At 36.8% G+C, this 14365-nt stretch overlaps 1 protein-coding gene across 8 annotated transcripts in view; it reads right to left on the bottom strand.

Moving 5' to 3' along the window:
• utrn (utrophin) overlaps positions 1-14365 on the bottom strand; it is a 310852-nt gene that overhangs the window by 203944 nt on the left and 92543 nt on the right. For all 8 annotated transcript variants that reach the window (XM_088625185.1, XM_088625187.1, XM_088625188.1 and 5 more), the window contains 9 exons: positions 14099-14248; positions 12547-12708; positions 11856-11957; positions 8569-8683; positions 7685-7893; positions 6636-6753; positions 5642-5847; positions 4901-5055; positions 2788-2977 (listed from right to left, as the gene is read on the bottom strand). In XM_088625185.1, coding sequence (XP_088481311.1) covers positions 2788-2977; positions 4901-5055; positions 5642-5847; positions 6636-6753; positions 7685-7893; positions 8569-8683; positions 11856-11957; positions 12547-12708; positions 14099-14248 — 1407 coding nt within the window. The remainder of the gene's footprint in view (positions 1-2787; positions 2978-4900; positions 5056-5641; positions 5848-6635; positions 6754-7684; positions 7894-8568; positions 8684-11855; positions 11958-12546; positions 12709-14098; positions 14249-14365) is intronic.

Genomic DNA, 14365 nt, shown 5'->3' on the forward strand with positions numbered 1-14365 from the left:
AGAGAGGGGTCTCAGCTCTCATTGCTCTGGCTATTCACTGAGAAACACTAAATCATTCATATGCAGAATCTCCACCTCCTGAGAAGAACGTTTAAAATGACGAGAGGATTATTGTATTTCATTACTCGGATGACCTATAAATATGGAGCATGACAGTCACAACAAGCTGAAGGCTTTCCACATGTGGTTCTGAGTATTTGTTTTCTTTATAAAGGACTTGTCAGCAGGTCTAAACACACTATTAAAAATGTAATGGGTAAGGTCAAGTAAGGCACTTTGCTTTTTACCTTTTTAACCATTACTTTTTTAAAGGAGAGCTGTGCCTTTTATTTCATTATTTCTCTGAATAATTACTTGACTACTTTTGTGACAAAAAAACATACTCCCCTTGTGCTTTTTATGTACATTACGCAACAACGTTTTACCTTATTATTACTAATTATAACCCAGGATTAAAAGCTGCTACGAACCTTTATTGCTGTATACTGAAAAGAGTATAGCCTGCTATTATTAGGCTATACAGAAGACATGAAACAGTGTATTCAAGATTTGATAGTGCATGGTAGTACATGTGATAGTATTTAAGGAATGCTGCAGTGGGTTACTTAAAGCATGCAAGTAATGGTTTCTGTGATAGGAAAGATAAATGGTTTGTCTCCCTTTTGGTTATAGAATATCCATTCACAAACATGAGACATGATCTTTTCCCAAAGAGTTACGATCAATGGACTCTCTCTGATGGCCAGCATATGAAATACCGGGTTTAATTTTTGTACCAATATAAATCTCAACAATGTTCAGGAAAAAAAAAGTTTTCATTTTTATTCTTTACTCCTATTTCATTTGAACGCTACATATAGAAAATCAATCAAATGCTCAAAATTCTGAGAGCTGTCTCATATTTTTATGACTTTCTGAGAGCAATGTATTACTGAATACCAATGCCAACATCACCCTCTACAAGACAGAACAGCAGACAGCTAAACAAATAGTCAGATTCTGACAAAAATAAAACATGACCATATACACTTATATAATCCAGTTAAGTTAGAGAGGGAAGACAAATATGATACAAAAGACAACTACATACTGGACTAGTATATACTGTATATAAATCTACAAAAGCAAAGATCCAAACTTGGTATTACATTTTATTTTGAGATATATTGCTTTTAACACAATTTTTTAAATGAAAAATGTTTACTTAATGCAAGCTGTCTGTTTCTAAGTGTCTGAAAGTTGACCACAAAGGGAAAACCTATATCCATCGCCCTTAAACTGACGGGAGTTACAGTAATGAATATTTTACATACAGCATCTGGTGGGTAGATCTGGTGCTTGGGCCTACTCATTGCATCAATCTGTAAACTTTCACACTAAAAGATGCCCTATTCAATACTTCACACCTACATTGAAAAGCTTAAACATAACCATAGGCGCTTTTTGAAAAAATGCAATGAAGAAAGCATGCAATAAACCGTTGGTAAGAGTTTGGATCTTATACAGCTCTTCGGAAATACAGTAAAACTTTAAAGTCAGTGTTGAAAAACAAAATCACTGCTTCGACAGAACACAAACACAGTTATCACAGGTTGTTTAGTGGAAAATGTCATCAATAAACCTCAATGAAAAATAAATCACAAAGACCCTGTATCTACACTAAAATAAGTACTCAACTTCACATTCAACTGCACTGAGAAAAAATATAGGCAAAAGACAGAAGGGGAAATATTTTTTTTAATGTTCATATTTAAATTATTTATTTTTAAAGGTTTTTCTCCATATAAAGCACCCTAATTTGACAATGCCTGGCATGAAAAAAATAAACTATGTCCAGTCACTAGAGATGCGTGAAAATCCCACCCCACACACCATGAACTACTTTTGAAAACTGATAGACATAATCAATGTTCTGAACCAAGTCACAAATTAATAAATGGAAAAAAAAAAACAGCTCGGTGCGAGATTACTTCTCCCTCGATTTTAAATTAGAACACCAAGAAAGCAGGTAGGCAAAACCTTAATTTCAGAACTCGGATTAATTTATTAAGTTTATATAAATGTTTGAATAAGAATTGAATCTGAAAGTTTCCCCTTTCATATAGCACCATTTACATAGTCTATATAATAATTGTTTTGTCAAAATAACACATTTTCATTTAAATTCTTAAGTTATTCAAACTTTTTACTTCAATTATAAACTAGAAAAGCTATTTTTTAGCTCAGTGATGCCTGCAGCCTGCAGAGAGCTTACAGTACATCCTTACACAAAGAATTTTAAAAACAGATCTATGGTTTGTGAAAGAAGACACTGTCTGTAAATGTACCCCCCCTCACAAAAACATCCATCCATTAACTTTCTGACCACTTAATTCAATTCAGGGTTGAATGGGAGCCAGAACCTATCCTGCAAGCAATCCTGCAACCAACAGGCTCAAGGTGGAATACACCCTGGACAGGACACCACAAACAAACATAGGGAGAACATAAAAACTCCTCTCAGAACATCAGGACCCAATTATATGGGAATATAGTCTGGATTTTTTATTTACATTTACGAAGTGTTGCTTTCTTAGTTGTGTTTCTAGTGCTGCCCCAGTAGAATGTCTTACATGAAAAGATTTCCTAAGAACAAATCTTGTTGCTGCCTTCTACAAGTTTGCAATGTTTGATTCTGGTTTTCTCTGGCCACCTAAAACTCCACTTTTCATTTTGTAGGATCAACCATCATACCCTCATATTCAACACACATCTTCACCGAGATACTTCTGAAGAGGCGTCTCCTACCTCCAGCTGACTCCTGAGGTCCTTGATGCGAGCACCGTCCTGTGAAAGGTCCTCCCTCTGTGAGGCGTCTGACAGCATGTTGGCCGTGGTCTCGGCCTCCGGCAGCCACTTGAGGAATCCCTCCAGTTCCCTCAGCGATCCCTGGAGGGACTTCATCTCCATATCTAGGGAGCTCTGTCTGTCATTCGCTCTGAATGGGAACAGAAGCACAGGACAAGGTTTCAGACCTCAGCAGAGTATTTTGGGGCTTTCTCAGCAGTGCGATTGGGTCATTTTTCTAGTTCCCTCTGTATTGCCTTAAAAGTTCTTAAATCAAAGTGGATACACTTCTCAAGAGTTTTGTTAACTTACTATGTTGGAATGTTAGGTTGCTGAGTAACTTTTCTGAATTAAGCGAAGTGCTTTGAATCTGAAGGGGCTCTCCTAATGCACAGTAGTGAATGGAACCGAGGATGGCTTGTTTGCATAGACCCCAAGACCAGAGACGACACAAGGGAAAAGGTCTAAAAAGGACTGGAAGTTAATTAGAACAAGTTAATTTACCCAAAGAATTTGGATGGGGATGGTGGAGGGTAAATTGCCTAAAATCGAGTGACAAAAGCACATTGTAAATCTAAACTAAAAAAAACATTTACTGTATTAACGTACTTGCAACAGCATGCCCAAAGAGATGACATATATTCATTTTTTAATATGAAATCATTCTTTTGAAGTGATATTAGGTTGGCACACACCTACACAACTAGCCCACCAAGTCCCTGTCAAGTGGGTACATTGCCCAGCTCCCACAATCAGAAGCATTGTTTTGCCTTTTCCTGGCAAATCAGGAGTTGCACTGTGATTCACATAACTCCTACATCCAAGGCATCAAGTACTGTCCTTCCTGACAGTTTTGTACTACTATTGACTTAACGTTTTACCCCTCTCTGGTTCTGCCAGTAGAGAATGCTAATTGACCTGTATTGTGAGGCTGTTTCTTCTACACTTCCCAAAGTTGCTGCCAAGATTGCAGTGGTCTTTGATTCGGATACTAATTACAGTTTGATATATCCTGCCCTAGGGCCAGTTCATCTTGCCAGCTCCTGTCAGTCTCTTCACTCTGCACATCATTTCTGCTGTGTTGTTCCCCATCCAATTCACTCAGCTATTCTAGGACCTTGGATATCCTTCTCTTCCAATGCCACACGATGTAAAGCCAAACATCCCAAAGAGCCACACTTTTTGCAGTGTTAACCCTTCACCTGACTCCCACGGGACAGTGCTATTGAAAAAGTCAGTCACATCTTTTAAATTCTGATATTTTCCCATCTTCAGTTGCATTTTAAATTCTGGTGGTGAGAAGGCACATCTTCAAAAAGGTGGGGTCAATAACCATCCAATAACAGCTATTTTAAATCGACAAAAACATATTGCCAGTAAGCAAGATACCAAGGGGATGTTTCGTTTGTATTCAATCAATTGTACAGGCAATATACATGAAAAAAAGTGTTCCATATCATCCCAGCAGCTAAAAAAAATAGATTTTAACTACACAGCTATACTGTGCATGAAACAAAAAAAATCAAACTTACACAATTAACAATTTGGAAGCTCACAAATTATAGTTTCTACGGCAGGCCATAAAGGTAGACTAACAAAGGCTGACTGAACATAACACTGGGAGATTGCGTCTAATGAGCAATGATAAAACAGCACTATTACGTTAATGGCACAAGGGAAGCACAGAATGCCACCATTGAAGTTGGAACTTGTTGTACTATTAACAGTTTCCAAAAAAGCTAATGCTACCTACTGCAATTTCACATGCTCGCTCCCATGCTCTAATTTTCACATACTCTAATTTTTTTAATGTAATTAAAATGTCATTTTTTAAACCTTTATTAAACCAGTTGAGTTAATTCAATGGTAACCTTAGAAGTGTTCAACTACACAGGAGGGGATTTACTGGAGCAACATGAGCAAAGCACCTTGCTGAAGGAAGAAACGCAGGTGCTGGACACAAAATCCAGAGATCCTGATCCCTCAGTCCTAAATCCTCTTCCCCCCTGCTGCCCATTCAATACATGATGATCAATTCACAAGTCACTGCCCACATCCAGACACACAAAGACACCTGTTTCTGATGGTATCCCAAGCTGAAGTATGTTTGTCCATGATCTCCTTCACCTTTCTGGTGTCATCAGAGGCATAGTCACGGAGCAGCTTGCTAGACAGATCATTGAAGGAAGCCACTGTAATCTGCCCCCTGTTCAAATCCTGCAAAAATATCTGTGAAAACATTAAAAACAAATTTTTTCAAGGTTTCATCCTCATTTGAATTATTTTAATCCACTACTGCACTAATCAGCGTTTTACAGTGATATTCCCCAACTTGGTGTCCCTTCTTTCTGAAATGAAAAAACTGAGTATTATCACAATAACTGCAAAACCTTTCAAACTATTCAAACATGTACAGTACATGCTCAGACCATTAATGCTGTACATAATAGTCTGTGTTGCATGTTCAGACTGGCCCTCCCCTGATTTAAGTGTGATGCAGGCACCACCTGCTGTTCATTTGTGGTATTTTCTTTAAAACATCACTTGTAACAGAACGTTACATCAAGAAATTATGAAAAAGGCCCACTCTTCAAAGTTAAAAACTGAATTTATGGGTGGACAATCACAAGGCTCAAAGAAAGCTTTTTGTGCATCTCTAATTATGTAAAACAAATACATAATAGAAGAATAACTTAACATTAAAAAATGTTTTTTGCAAAGCAACAATTAATACTTTTTATTCTGCAAATGCAGGACAAAAATAAACTCATGCCATGCAGTGAGTCTGCTGTGTTTCAGTTCTGCACAGTCCAACCTTATTGTCATTCAGCTGTTTGGTCAGGGGTTCCCTAGATGCCTGCAACAGGTTATGCAGGCGTGCCTCATTTTGTCCAATGAGAGCCATAACGTCTCTCCTCTGGTCTTCCCACTGGTTGCTGTCAGTAATCATCTCTTCCAGCTGCTGCAGCCTGGCTTCCACGCCATGCTGAGTACTGTCCCACTGGCTGCGCACTCTCTCCACTGGGGAAAGACACAGAGGACTAACTGCTTGTGCCAGTGTTCAACACACCTCCTACCAACATGCTGAGCTCAAGGTTTACAACAAATATGGCATTTAGAACATGTTTAATTTCTGAAGGACAGGATATCACTGATTGAGTTTCTAAGTTATTTTAATTTATTCAGTACTGTAATTCAAATGTATTGAAAAACAGAGCACTTCCAAACAGCAAAAAAATCACCATCTAATTATTGTCAGGAAAAGGACATTAGTCAATGCCACTCCTGAAAGACACATGTTTTGAACCAGATGCAGATGTTTTCTTGTGGATTTTCTGACACATAATATATAGCCAATTTGGCTTAGTCCAGCTGCCCAAAACACTAAAAGCATGAAGGCGCTGTTTTATTGATAAGTGGGTTTTTAGTGTTGTTTTATTGATAAGACATTTGACTAATATCCAAAATTAGTCAAATTAATGTTTCTAAAAATCTACATGTATGTTTATGATGCTCAATATATGTTTTCTATTTCCTCTTTTAAGGCTTTACTTAGTGCTGAATTCCAAGATGTATTTCTGTGTTTTCAAAAAACATTTTTTTACACAACTTTTTGGAAATGGTGTTTTAAGTCCACCAGTCTCAAAATGTTTTCTTAATACAAATGTTTTAGCTCTCAGGAAAATGTGATTCCTGAAGTCTAAAGGCTTTCTGAACAGAGAAACAACATAAGGAATAGGATAGTGAGTTTAAGAAAAAACAGTGACAATGATGCAAAATAATATAAATAAAACAGATTTCTCGCTTACATTTCTCAGTAATGGCTGTGCGCACATCCACATTAGAAGTCTTGTTCTTGATATTCTGCGCAAGAGTGAAAATATCCTCCAGCTGAGGGTGTCTCTGCTCCAAATCAGTCTTTGTCACCTAGAAAATAACATGGTTCCATTTTTTAAATAGAAAAGGATAAAAGCACTAAAAGTGTAATAAAGACTTGAATGACAACATATTTAAAGAGTAGTTAAAACATCTGAGTAATTCAACAGTAAATCATCCATAATAGGAGGTTATCACTAGAATAAAAAATAATACAATTATCATTCATGTCTAAGTAATTTTTAAGAAACACCAGTATAATAGCTATCTATACAGCTTTACAGCTTCATATCACAAATGTTCACAGCAAAAAATCTAAATTCAGTAAAGCACCACCATAAAACCTGGAAAAAACCCTGCATTGAGAGAATCGTTTAGTAAACTCATTTGTATTAAAATATTTTTAAAACCACTGTATATTTTCAAATATGTTTTTAAAACCAATTCAACACTAGTGCTACCAATGTATTTCTAGTACTTATACTTAAAAAGGAAATTTACAGGTAAACTTACTAGATATACATGTAATGTGTGTTGATAATAGATATAAGCTAAAGTTGTAATGTCACCACTGCTGTTAATGATAACAGTTAATGGGTTCATTAAGTTCAGACAGATTGCTTATACAGGAAAAGTAAAAATAGACCAAGCAATCAATTTTATTCTTATACTGTATGTCACCTTTCAACTGAGTATTCTCAAAGCACTTTACATGAATTCTACATAAACGTACAGTAAGCAGAAAAATAATCAAATACAGAAATATATTCTTTAAAACATCAAAAGAAAGAATTATGTCAGGTATTGAAGGCCATCGAAAATAGGTAAGTCTTGTGGCGAGATTTAAAAACATCAGCAGATGGTGCATTTTTAATATGGTCAGGAAGTGAATTCCAAAGATGGGAGGCTACCACCGAAAAGCTCAGTCCCGTGCGAAGGCTAACTAAGGCTGGAATGTAGTTATCTAGTTTTCAGGACTTACCTTGAGACGGCTAATTGTGGTTTTGATCTCCTCCACATCTCCAACAGTGACAATGTTAGACTTTAGCATTTGGTCAATGAGGACCAGCCAGTCAGCAAGTTCGGTAGCTGTCTCATTCAGATCTGTAGGGGCTACAAGCTCTGGGCTGCGAAGTGTCTGGTGGGCAGAATCTGAAGTTACAAGGCTAGCCATCTGGACTGCTGAGGGCACTGAAATTTAAAATAAATCATAATCAGCAACATACTACAAAAATCACACTAAAATACTTTTAGCTCCACTGTTGTTGTTGCTATAAATTTTTGTCTGACCCTTTGATCCAAAGAGGCTCAGATTTGTGTCAATTTATGTAGTTGGACATGTTAGTGTCCAGCTGAGCTTAGCAATCTGACCTTAGCAAGAGGTACAACAGCAGTACCTCAACCTGGATTTGAACCACACCATAGCACTGTACCACATGCTTCTTTTTTATAAATATGGGTTGGGAAAAAAGTCACAAAAATATAATTTAAAATAAGTTCACTAGTGGAACAAAACTAATAAAAAATAAAAAGAACCCAACATTAACATCAAACGTAAAATTAAATGTGACCTTACATTGAAAATATATCACGCACAGAAAAAAATAACATGTATTCATTATTCCATAGAGGTTTTTTAAAAGTTACTGTACATACGACAATGTTTTTCAGAACTTAAAGTGTATTATGCTATATATTAAGAACATTTACAAGCCATGTCTTATTTCAAAAGTACTGCAATAAAGGTAAATTATGCAAAAACAATCCTCCCTCCCACCACCTTTTTAAAAAGTCTAAAACAAACTGTTTGACTGCTACGGTCAACACTTTCAGGGCCAGGGGCTAAGAGGAATCCCATCCCTTTACCTGTGACCTTCTGCTGCGTGACCTGCTGGGTCCAGCTGACAGGAGACACCTGAGCCGCTTCCTTTACCGTGAAGTCCAGAGCCTTCCAATCAGCAGCCAGCTGCTCCACTTTACTCTGCACACAGGCACAGCAGAGACCACATGTTTACACCAGATTGCTTTAGCCCCACACAAATACTGGGCATGCTGTGCTGATACCTTTCACTAGAAATTACGTCCCCCAGGCTGTGTGTTCGACTACAAAGATAATTTAAATGAAAAACGTTCTTCAAGGACAACAAAAAGTACATAGTATGAAAATAGGCTTCCAGCATTAAACCAACTGGGAACCTGAAAAAGTATTATGAAAAATGCTTTCTCTTTTACAAAACGCCTCCAAAGGTATTGCGACAGCAAATGCAAAACTTATTTTTGCTTTACAGCGAAGCAATTTGTAATGGTAATTGAGTTTACCAATCTCTTGTGTAATCATTTAAGATGCTTTACAAAGCCTTTGCTGCAGCACCTGTAAACTTCAAAATTGATTTAGACATATTTGACTTCATCTTCTGTAAGGAGGAGTAGGATAGAATTCCCCTAGGCAGTGTGAGAGACTGATCAACTCTTACAGGAAACATTTAATTCAAGTTATTGCTGCTAAAGGGGATGCCACATGTTACTGAATCAAATTCTGTACCTTTTTTTCCACGCAAAGATATTGAATGCTGGCTGATTTTTTAAAAAATAATGACAAAGTAGAATTATTGTGCGTTACTTGTCAAATGAGTTTAGGTTTATCTACTATTAGGACTAGGTAAGGTGAAATCTGTTAAACATTCTGAAATATGTTAAACCATAAAATCTTAAAGGGGTGTACTTATTTTTTGCTTTTTCACCAGACAGTACATCAGCAAAAACTAACGAGCCAGTTCCACAGGCAGCCATGTACACCCTGGCTATGACATGATCTCTACTGTGCCTTTCTCCACACTTAAACGTTTTCATCACTTTAGTAAAGGGATATTTTAAGTCTCTTCTGTCAACAAAACTTCATTAATATTCAAAACTTCATAGCTGTACTTTGCAAAGTTCTATGCAGAAAGGCTCTATCAGCTTTTAGAAATTATGGCCCATCCTTTTTTACCATACTGCTTTAAGTCTGTGATATATGATGGTTTCTTGCTTCAGGTCCTGCTGTAATATTTCAATGGGGTTTAGGTTCAGACTTTGACTTATCTAATCCAAAACACAAAATTGCTTCTTTAACCATTCTCTTGTACAATAGATCTGCTTGTAATTTTTTAATCATTTGCTTGCTGCAAGAACCACCTTCTCCTCAGCTAGGAACCAATGGCCTGACATTCTCCTCAAAAATTTGCTGATACAACGCCAAATCCATGGTTCCATCATTGGAACCATCCACCAAGCTGCTGCCTGGATCCTAAGGGCAGCAAAGCAGCCACAAACCATGATACTCCCAACACTATGCTTGACTGTCAGGATGAGGAAGGCAGTGTTTTGTTTTAACCACACAAAAGATACAGTGCAGTCCATAAGTATTTGGACAGTGACACAATTTTTGTTGTTTTGGCTCTGTACTCCAGCACATTTTAAATGAAACAATAAAGGAATCACAGCCCTTTTTATACATAGTCTTCCCCATTTAGGAACCATGCAGACCGCAGGGTGAGCACCCCCTACTTGTCCTACTAACACCTTTTCCAGCAGCAACCTTAGTTTTTGCCAGGAGCTCTCCCATCCAGGTACTGGCCAGGCTTAGCTTCAGTAGGTTGCCTATTGTTAGTTGCAGGGTGACATCAGTAGTCCTTTGGATCATCCAGATGCTCTTTGGCGAATTCAGAACAGCACTCAATACTCTTTTAGAGAGTAATGGTTTCTTCCTGGCTAGCACCCCATGAAAACCATTCCCATTTAGTCTTTTCCTGAAGGTGGAGGCATGAATACTGACAATGGTGCAGTGAGAGAGGCCTGCAGATCCTTCACAGTCGCATCATCCAGGTGGATGCTGCACATTGGTGGTGGTGGAGGGGAATCCCCATTACATGTAAAGCGCTTTGAGTGGAGTGTCCAGAAAAGCGCTATAAAAGTGTAAGCAATTATTATAATTAAATTATTATTATTGTGATTTCCTGGATGATTTTTCACGTTGTTCTTAAGGAGACCTGAATTGGATGGATGGAGCCTCCAGTTTCATTGGCAGATATAAACCCTTTTGATTATTCAAGAAAATACCTGTTTCAATTAAACAAAGCTATCACAGTAAGAAACTGCAATTTCCTTAATTATATTATGTGAATATTAGGGGTTCAGAGTCTTTATTTTCATCACTGTTAATATTGCAAACAATCCTTTCAAACACAAAATTCATAGAAGTGGAAAACTACAGAAGCCTATTAGCACTACAGAAAATACAAAAATACTGTATTTAAACAAGACACTATTGAGATTAAAGGAAATAACATTGGGCTATGATGAGATACCACTGCTAACACATCACCAGCAACAGGACTCTCTTCATAAATGCATTACTCTGTTGACTAAGGCAGTAACTTGTGTGCTGTCCTGGAATCTTTTTTGATTTTGATTTGCATTCCTATATGTCTTTATACTCATGTCTGTTCAAACCGACACAGAAATACTGTTTCTCCTCCCTTCACATTCCACATTTCCTGACTTTCGCTGTGTAATTCCAAACTGAAATGCATTTGATATAAGCATAGGCTGAAATCTTTCAGGATTTTGTGCTTAAATACTCAATGAGCCAACAACAATAGCAGTAATCCAACAGTAGTAATGGTAACAAAGGCAGTAATCCAACAGCAAGTATAATCTTACTTTTAAGTCATCGTAAATGTATCCTGTTCAATGTTTAAAGATTAGGCAGCAACATGTTTACATGTTTCTGGTTTGCTCACGAAGAATGACATACTGTATGTTTGTAAAGTGGTCTCATTTCTGATTTTCAAAAAAAATTGTGAAAATGACATGCGTAAATGCATCCTTTAGATTAATTCATTTGCACAAAATCATGTTTGACGATATTCTTCTTTTAATGACAATGGTGCTTCGCATGAGACAACATTATTTTATATATATCGCAGTATATTAATATTAGGCTTATATCTTGCTAATAATATCTTGTTTACTAAATAACTATGACATTTTAACACAATGTTATTTAGTAAAATGCAATATTATCTAATTTAAACATAATACTTTTTTTCTCCGTGATGCTAGTACACTTCCATAGAAAAGTACTGTATATATACAAACACAAGCATGCTCACCTTCTCCTGGGGAAGTAGCTGGTGCTTTTTCTGAAGCTCAATAGATCTGGCAAGTAGATCTTCAAGCTCTCTCTTGTGTTCCTTCATTGTCTTCTCCAGAACCTAGAAAATTAGACAGTAATAATATTCTAAATTATGACTGTGTTTAAAACTTTCTTCAAAATATTTTTTAATGTTTAAATGCCAAGAGAAAAAAATGCAAATGCACTTATGAATGTATACACAATACAGAAAATAACCAGAATTATTTTTGTTTCCATTTGACCCTTTAGATAAAAATAAACTTATATGGATATTTTAATATTTAAAAAGCATTTCTACTGATGAACAGGTCTATTTCCATGCTTAATTCAGTTTTGATTTAAATACATTGACCTGCAGCTTCCATTTTTCAGATTTTATATTTGGTTTTGGAAAGTCATTCTAATTTTCTATAATCTGAAGGGGAAGGGGTCTGACAAAAAGATGACTTAGTGAAACAATTCAGGGTGGCAAATGGAAAAGAAAATCCAGCCACTCAATCAAGAAATTACTATTTCCATCTATTTTCCATCAATTTTGGGGTTTTCAGAGGCAAATATTCATGGTGTTTTATTCCTTAGTAAAATTAACTAAATATCCCCTTAACCCTATCCCTTTATAGCTAATCTTTAATATGTAACATGTACACAATATAACATTAACATAGTACCTGATTCTCTGAGGCTGATAGGTGACCAGGCGTTCGTGAGCACAGCTGCTGCCTTGTCACAATCACCCAGTCTGACAGACAGTCCATTTTGTCCTGGAATTGTCTGTGACTCTGCAAGTTCACCTCCACTTCACCTACTTTATCCAAAAGCTCCTTTGTTACCTAGATAAAAAGGTTGTGGTTAATAATAAATGTGTTTAATTACACAAAAATAATCTAATATTCAACATGGTGAAATTTGCTCCTGAAAACATTACATATATATCGCATAAAACCATCAGTCAAAGGTGAAATCCACATTAAACAAACATTTCTGCTAAGCTTCCATTATATAGACAGTTCTTATCTTTTAGCAACAGGCAAAAATGTTTATAGTTTCCACTCACCGAGTCTCAGGGTCATATATTCACAAAATTAAGAAATCCTTAATAAACTGTGCACAGTTCTTGATCTTGCCTGATGCTTCCCTGTCTTTCTGATCATTTCCTTGGGGAACTGCTCAGACCTCAGATAATGAATCCCCATAACAATGACAATGTCAGGAAAAAGTACATTTCAACAGCAGGTGAAGTAGTAAACCCAAGAGTAAAACTAAACCACATGAACAATACATTTAAAGCCATAGAGATAGGAGAGATTTAAGCAAGTTATAATAATGATATCAGCTGCATAATCTCCAATGTGTTTGAGCTGTGAATTCCACAAACAGGATCTGTCTCTGATTTGTGAAGCCTAGGGTAAAAAAGACTTAATCAGCATATTGCGGACTAAAATCTGTACTATAATCATGCAATATGTCCTTAAGATAACCTGAAGCTTACCACCCAGTGCATAATACATGACATGAGGAGTCTTAAAGTTCAGATTGTCCAGGGAGCCAGTGCAATTTAAAGACAGGAGCTATTACTGATGCAGAGTATGTTAGTTAGCACTCAAGCCACAGATGTCTGGACTTGCTACAGTCTATTTAGTACCTTACAACAGGGATTCCCTGTCCTTTTCTTGGAGGCCCACACATCTGCTGTTTTATTATTCCAGCCATGGTCTCAGTTACAAAACTAATCCTATTCTTTGGATAAAGGTTTATTTTGATTTTTTGTTTTGAGTTCCAAAACTTGTTGGTAGTTGCATTCTAACTATTGTGTTTCATAATTAATTGAAGATTACCAACTTTCAAACTGGAGGGAAAAAAAAATGTTGAACTTGTTGGTTTTAATTAAGTAAAAAGCTGGAAACAAGCAAAAGGTGTGTGGGTGTCCAAACCCTACACTGGGAACCCTGCTTTAGAATATCACCTGATAAGTAAGGCATAACCATACTCAAATCCTGATGAAATAAAACTGATTAAATATTTAAGTATAGGACAGTCTAAACTGCCCTTGAGAATTTCCAAAGGACTTTCTGTACCATCAACAGCAACACAGAAGCTTTGCAAAAATGATGGCAGGAGCCTCTGGGCATAATCTTCTGAAGGTTTTGTTATATCCCTATCCGATATCACAAACAGCCCGTTCTGTGCCCAAGAAAAGGAGAGTTTCCCAGCCTCCCTTACCTTGCTCCAGTTCATGTTGATGGCTCTCAGTCGAGTGACATGCTTGTCTCGGTCCTGCAAGCTGAGGGATTTGCTGGACAGTATATGAGGACCGTTCTTATTGAGCCAAGTTAGTTTTTCATTCTGGACATCCATTTCTTCTGCCAGGGCCTTGTGAGGGGCAAAAAATGAAAGTAGAAGAATTGATGCACCAAACATTATTTATCATCTAGGGGCTTCAGGGCTTATTAAGCTGCTTTGGTTTCAGACTGTGGGGACTGAGTTAAT

The sequence above is a fragment of the Lepisosteus platostomus genome, chromosome 3, assembly GCF_059453375.1.
Source record: "Lepisosteus platostomus isolate fLepPlt1 chromosome 3, fLepPlt1.hap1, whole genome shotgun sequence".
Lineage (NCBI taxonomy): Eukaryota > Metazoa > Chordata > Actinopteri > Semionotiformes > Lepisosteidae > Lepisosteus > Lepisosteus platostomus.